The 6,413-nt window shown below is 51.7% G+C and overlaps 1 protein-coding gene across 2 annotated transcripts; it reads right to left on the reverse strand.

Moving 5' to 3' along the window:
* Nucleotides 1-1,159: 1,159 nt before the first annotated feature.
* LOC114612376 (cytochrome b561 domain-containing protein 1) lies at nucleotides 1,160-6,195 on the reverse strand. Of its 2 annotated transcripts, none has more exons than XM_028757336.1 (3): nucleotides 5,978-6,195; nucleotides 5,464-5,501; nucleotides 1,160-5,069 (listed from the first exon to the last, which is right to left on the reverse strand). In XM_028757336.1, the coding sequence occupies exons 1-3, from the start codon at nucleotides 6,123-6,125 to the stop codon at nucleotides 4,566-4,568; spliced, it is 690 nt and encodes a 229-aa protein (XP_028613169.1). In that variant the 5' UTR covers nucleotides 6,126-6,195; the 3' UTR covers nucleotides 1,160-4,565. The 2 variants fall into 2 exon arrangements, with proteins under 2 accessions (XP_028613169.1, XP_028613170.1); XM_028757337.1 differs by having other exon boundaries at nucleotides 6,111-6,184.
* Nucleotides 6,196-6,413: the final 218 nt, after the last annotated feature.

Raw genomic sequence — 6,413 nt, forward strand, 5'->3', positions numbered from 1 at the left:
AAAGATAGGGTCCCGGGAGCCACTTATGTCACCAGTGACACAAAATCAACCTCCAGATTCCACACTAGCTTGAATTGGTTCCTTCAGCTGCTTCAAAAACAGGTTAAAAAGCTCTTAGGGGAATTCTGACAATAGCTGGCCAATCAATAATGGGCTGCTGTTCTCTGACCACATCTGGGCTAAGGCTATCCCACCAGAGGTAGTCTGTTTGTATTAAGCCCTGCCAGTCCTGACCACCTACTTCCAACCCCTCTGCAGGGCAGTTCTGGGGCACTTCCCCTGCCCCCCTTCAGCTTCTGTTTTCTTAGTGCCATTCAGGCAAAAATGGCTGAGGCTGGACTATCATTTCGTTCCTGGATCCCAGGACAGAAAAAACAATTAAGATAAAGAGAGGCAAATGTTCAAGCCTGCATGCTGCTGATGGTTCTGCTTGCTTTCACCCACCCTTGGGCCAAATGCTGCCTGCCCTCAGACAAATGGAATGGAAAGTATCCTTCCTCTTAACTGAAAGTTTACACAGAATTGCTTTCCTGTGTGTGTGTGTGTGTGTGTGTGTGTGTGTGTGTGTCTGTGCGCACGCTCACTTGTCTGTGGTAGTTCCAGTAAAACATTTTCAGGAAGACGACTGAAACAGCAAAGGGAACCTTAAGCTGTGGACCCCTGGAAGCCAGAAGCCATGCCCTTCATGGTACTACATCCTAGGACTTAGAGTATAGCCCTGAAGCTACAGAGAGGAAACACAGGGTCAGGGTGGTAGTGCCGTGATCACTAACAGTGATCCTCCCTTTCTTTATACCCATTCTTCCCTTAGAAGGGCAGAGTTAGGCACAAGAGATTTAGATAAATTGTGACTAAAACTCCTGGCTGAGACCTGACCCTTCAGATTTGACTTGGAGGAAGCTGTACTGACTCAGACCTACAATCAACCCTGTGGCTTGACCACACAAGGTAAGCAATATGTAAGACAAACCTCAGTAACCATGATCTTGGTAGCATCTCTTGCAGGGAGAGATAAGTAAGAACTGTGACCATTACATGGCTACCAGAGCCCCTCTGAGACTTGGGTCCTCCTCAACACCATTTCCCACCGTTTATTGCCTCCCTGGAAAGCATAAACCCCAGAGCCAGACTCAGGGAGAGAAAAGGACAGAACATAACATCTGTTTTCCATTTGTTTAATGCTTTGAACCTTGTTCTCTTGTGGAATCCTCACAACATCCCTGTGAGGTAAGATGAGAAGCAAATAGTTGGCCTGTGCCACCCAGTGTTAGGAGCCGAGACACTCATAAAGCAGCCACCCCAGGCTGAGACACCTTCCAGTTCAGGACACACATGTTCTTTGTGCCAGTCACAGACCAGAGCATTGTGGGGGATACCAACCCAGAAACTTTCTTGCTCTCACGACTCGCTTAAGGGATTCAGGTAGAGTGCCCCTGGAAGCCAAGGCAAGTACCCAGGAGCACTAAAGGCTTGGGGTTATCAGCTACCACAGCCATGGCCGTCTCAGCTGAGCACACTGTATTCTGTGTATCTTGGCCTGACTGCTTACTCTCGGGAGAAAAGCCTCTGGCATAGCCAGGCAAGAATCCTGATTCCCTCCTCTCCCACAGTGCCTTCCCATGCTGTTACACTCCAAAGCCCAGGAAGAGGGGGAAGGTGAAGGCTGGCTGACTCAGCCTGCAAGTGCTTAGAGATCCGGAGCTGAAAGGCCCCAGCACCATTCAACTAATGATTATTATTAACTCTGAACAGGCCTCGGCACAGCAGCCAGCTGGCTCAGGGAGGATGCCTGGATCTCCCACAGTGAGGTTTAAAAAACAAGACCCACAGCAGCCATGCATGGGAGTGGAAAGGTGGGGACACTGAGAGATGGAGCAGGCCAGCATCGTGGACGAAGGGCAACCTGCCTTGAAGGGGAGAGCAAGAACAGGCTGGCCTATCTTGAACTGATAGCGGCCTATCTTGGATGGGATGACAGCCAGAGAGGGAAGCAAGAGTTCTCAGATGCAGAGCTCCTGTCATTCATTCCTTGCCACCCCAACCGCAATGGGAGGATACAGGAACAAAGGGGCTCCTGAGAGGACTCCAGACAGTGTGCCCATTACCATTTGGGTTTGATACAAACTATCTATCTAATGCCCTCAAGGTTGAGTCTGAATATAATCAAGCTTGGAACAAAATCAAACATGGAATCAGAACTTAGCATGATATGGAAATTTGTGCAAATGATGGACGATTTTTTTTTTTAAATCTTGAGCATCCTGAGTGTCCCCTTGAAAAAGCAAAACAGGCTGACTACTAGCTTTCCCTAGTCAAGGAACATGGCCAAAGGACAGCAATTTGTGTTCCTACTAAGGCCCCTTCCTTGTTACTGAGAAGCCCAGGTAGTATCCAGACATTAGGTGTGGGGAAGAGGGAGCATACAGCCAGGAGGCATACGCAGCTGGCAGCCTCAGATCCCAGCTGGAGGAAGAGTACCCTGGCACTGAGGACTAATGGTTGTCCAGCTGCTGCCCTAGGATGTGAGGGCAGGTGCTGATGGGAAAGTGGAAAGACACGAGGGAGGTAAGCCCCGCCCCCAATCTGACCTAACAGGAAGAAGGGGTCCTCCTGTTGCCCTGCCCCCTACACTACGGTCAGATCCCTAAGCAGGAGACCACCACTACCTGTACCTTCCTCTCTGCTCTGCACCGATGCCCTCCAGGCCCACTGGTCAGAGGAAGCGACAGCTGGGTCCCTTCTTCCTGCAGAATATAAATGACTCCCCTTCCTCCCGGGGCTGGGAATAGACATCAGATGGCACAGCCCACGCAAACTGCCGGCTGTCAGCACGCCTGCCTGCCCGCCCACCAGCCCCCGCACCACCTGGGAGGAGGCAACACCTCAGGCAAGCTCAGGCTTTCTGGCATTGCCTCTGTGCTCTGAGAACAAGCTGCTGAACCTTACCTGGTCCACCCTAGGGAGCCCCCAGCACTGGCCTTAATGAGGGAAGGAGATGGGAGCCCTTTATCAAAGTGACCCTAGTGAGAATCACTTTCATGCGGCCGGGTAACCATTCCCTCCAAGATCACAGCACACTGGATGGCTTGAGAGGGAGAGAGGGCTTTGAAAAAGACAAGAACAGTTCCCCTCTGTACTGCAGGGGTCTCTGTTCAGCAAGCTGTATTTAGAGAGTTATGCTAGCTACCTGAGGAAAGCATGGTGAGGTCCACTGAGAGAATACTTCTGCTCCCTAGTCCCCATTCCTGTACTACTGAGTCCCACTTGCCTTGTTCCTGACCCACTTGGAGAAGAGGCCTTAAATCTTCAGAGGATCTGAGATATGGCTCTATCTCCCAGGTAGAAAGCTGCATGGATACTTTTCCTGGTTCAGCAGTCTTCAGTCCTTATTAGGATCTACAGAGGACCCATCTCCTAGACTGACCTACACCACAGCTAACTAGTTTGACATCTAGCCCTCACAACAAAGGATGCTCTGGGGAACTCAGCTGGATCAAGGAGGTATACTGGCAGGGAAGAGCACAGTTGGTATCAACATCATCCCACTCTTAGGGCCGGCTGGCAGGAGACAGCAACTAAAGAAAGCTTAAACGACAAGGAAAGAAGGGCAACACGGAGAGACAGTTTTCCTTAGGTCAAGAGGGGCCTACTCCTTGGTTTTTATTTTGTTCTAAAAGCTTCAGACTAGTTCCATGGAGCTATGTGCTGAATAAACACTCTAAGCCCTAAGGGCAAAGTATAAGATGCCCAGGACCACTCCACCCTGAGAATGAATGTCAGGAGCATACCCAGAGGTAGCCTGAAGGAAGTTCTTAGCTCAGCTAAGGAGCCCAAGAGTCAAGGGCTTGGTAAGGACAATGCCGTCAGTTCCTCCAAAGAACTTAAAGTGACTTCAGTGCCTTTACTACCTTATTGTCCAGGAGACCTTCACCTGGGTTCCTTGTTTCTTGGTTCAGGAGCCAAGTCTGCATGATTTCTGAAGGGTCCTTCCAGGGGAGTAAAGGGAGAATGGATGAAAGAATTACATCCTGAGCTGCCCACATGGTCCAGAGCTAAGAGGGTATCAGCGACATCAATCTGTCAGACACCAGTGTTAACGATAAGGGACTTTCAGGTACGGAAACGGAGGTCCTGAGATATGGAACTTGTCTAAGGTTGATTGTACAGCACTGCCTAAGAGATCACAGGCTCTCCATAGCATTGGTTTCTCACCAGGGACCCCAGTATCTTGGCTGTCATTCATAATCGACAAGAACTCTTCATCAGGCACACAAGCCAGAAATCACCACCATCACCATCACCTCCACCACCACCTAATACTTGTGTCTCCCATCAAGGGTGAGGTTTCAGGTTCTCCATAACCTTCCACTTGAACACGGTAGGACATTCCCCATTTGAGCCTACTGGATCATGCCTTAACAGTAGCAGCTGGGGTTTCTGCCCGCTGTGGCTCAGCCATCAAGTGCAAATATTCATCTACTTCTGAAGCGGGTCCTGTGAAGATCACCAAGGAACTGTTAAAATCCAAGGCAAGAATCCCACCTAGATTCACAGTCTGGAGGCATTCATATATCCACTTTCTTCCTTGGCAAGTAGGAGCTGGAGATCTGGTGCATGATCACCAGGGCTGGGTACAATGGTAGTACCAGACACAGGTACCAGGCTGCACCTTTGATCTGGGCCTGGAACCACACTGAGTACATGCCCAAAAGCACGGTTACTGTAGCCATCAGGTAGACAACCAGGCCACACGTCAGATGGTAGAGCTTGAGGCGCGCCACCCTTGAGACCCGGGCTGCTCGTGGACAGAGGAGGCCCAGCCCACACAGTGCCTGTCCACCAGTGGCCAACAGTGTCAAGGCTCCTATCCAGCTGTGCCAGGAGACCAGATGGGACAGCTCACTTCGGATCTTGCTAGAAATGATGAAGCCCAAGCCTAGGACAGCACAGAGGATGGCCATGGTCTGCCCTGCCCAGTGGAGTCGAATCCGGGTCTTTCGGGAGCAGAAGAAAAACAGGGAGTGCTCAGGTGAGAAGAGTAGAATAGCTTCAGCCATGCAGAGACAGAACTGTAATCACAGGAAAAGGCCAGTGAGCCTCTAGTCTGCATGGAGCCTGAGAAAACGGAGGTCTTCTCACACATCCAGAAAGACATGGGGAAGCTAAAGTACTTGCAGCCTCACACACATCCTTTCTGGACCACGGAACAGCAAACACGTTTCTACTGAATTCTGAGGGCAAGGCCTTGATACCATCCCTCTTGTGTCTTCCTTTTAGGCACCAGAGAAATATCTTTTGTGACCCCCTCCCCGACCTTCTCAGCCACCTGACACTTGATTCTGCTTTCCCCAATCCTATTGGTTTTAGGGAAAGAGGAAGCCCTCTTTATACCCATCTCTCTGATTCTTAGGCTGAAAAATTGAATGCCTCCCCAAGGGTTAAGCTAAGTATATCCAAACTCACCGCCAAGGCCATGAACACAGGGTGCCAGGAGAAAAGACCTAAGTAAGAATCAAAGAGAACAGGCTGACGGCTGGGCACCACTGATCCTATCTATACCGTGGTCTGTAAACGGCAAAGACCTGGCCACAAGGGAAAGGTCAGCATACCATCTTAAGCCTAAACAAGAATCAGGAACTCACCATAAAGAGATAGGGGCCAGGGGGGCCTTACATCACCTTGGCCTGGGGTCTGCATTTGCTGCCTGCCCAGCCCTAGAGTACCTTAGTCTGCTCAGGTCCCCCCCCCAAGGCTTTTCCACATGGGCCTCCTTCTAAGGAAGTTCTGTCTTTTCAAGCCCCACCCTCCCAGGGCTTCCGGGGCCCCGCCCACTATGCCTTTACAACCACTCCAGGACCCGCCCCTCCTTAGCTGAGGGTCCCGGCTTCGCATCTCCAAGTGCGCCCAAAGCCGCCCCTCAAGCGCGTAGGCCCCGCCCCCTTATATGGCCCCGCCCCACCTCGCCTCGCACACTCACTGGTTCCGGGCCGGGACAGCACAGTCAGAAAGATGGTGAAGCCCAAAGCTATCAGGTGCGCCAAGATCCCACTGCCTCTCAGCAGCCAGCGGGTCAGTCTCGGCTCCCTCGCTGGAGCGGGAACCAGACCTACCTCCATGGGATGCATGGCAGTGCCAGGCCGGCCGGCACAGTCCAGCTACCAGAGGCTTCTTCCGGGTTTGCGATCGCGGAGGCGGCGGCGGCTACAGGAGAGGCTCCTCCCCGGGGATGCTGCGGGGCCGTGTGGCTGAGGTGCCCACAGCGCCCTCTGTAGAGTGGGGGGGAAGCGCCTCGGCCCCAAAGGGCGGCTCCCGGAAACCTCCACTGACCTAATCGAGCTCCCAACCTCCTTTCATTCTATCTTTGTGTCTATAAGGGTATCTCAAGAGGTCTGTAAAAATTACATCCGTAGCAA

This window comes from Grammomys surdaster, unplaced genomic scaffold (genome assembly GCF_004785775.1).
Source record: "Grammomys surdaster isolate TR1022 unplaced genomic scaffold, NIH_TR_1.0 126158, whole genome shotgun sequence".
Classification (NCBI taxonomy): Eukaryota; Metazoa; Chordata; class Mammalia; order Rodentia; family Muridae; genus Grammomys; species Grammomys surdaster.

What these genes read in the sequence shown, in the direction of transcription:
- LOC114612376 (XM_028757336.1), bottom strand. Translation starts at nt 6,125, where the DNA reads ATGCATCCCATGGAGGTAGGTCTGGTTCCCGCTCCAGCGAGGGAGCCG. An exon ending in GCTGTCCCGGCCCGGAACCA is followed by an intron (nt 5,502 to 5,977) that starts GTGAGTGTGCGA and finishes ATTCTTACTTAG; the next exon opens with GTCTTTTCTCCTGGCACCCT. An exon ending in CTGTGTTCATGGCCTTGGCG is followed by an intron (nt 5,070 to 5,463) that starts GTGAGTTTGGAT and finishes CTGTGATTACAG; the next exon opens with TTCTGTCTCTGCATGGCTGA.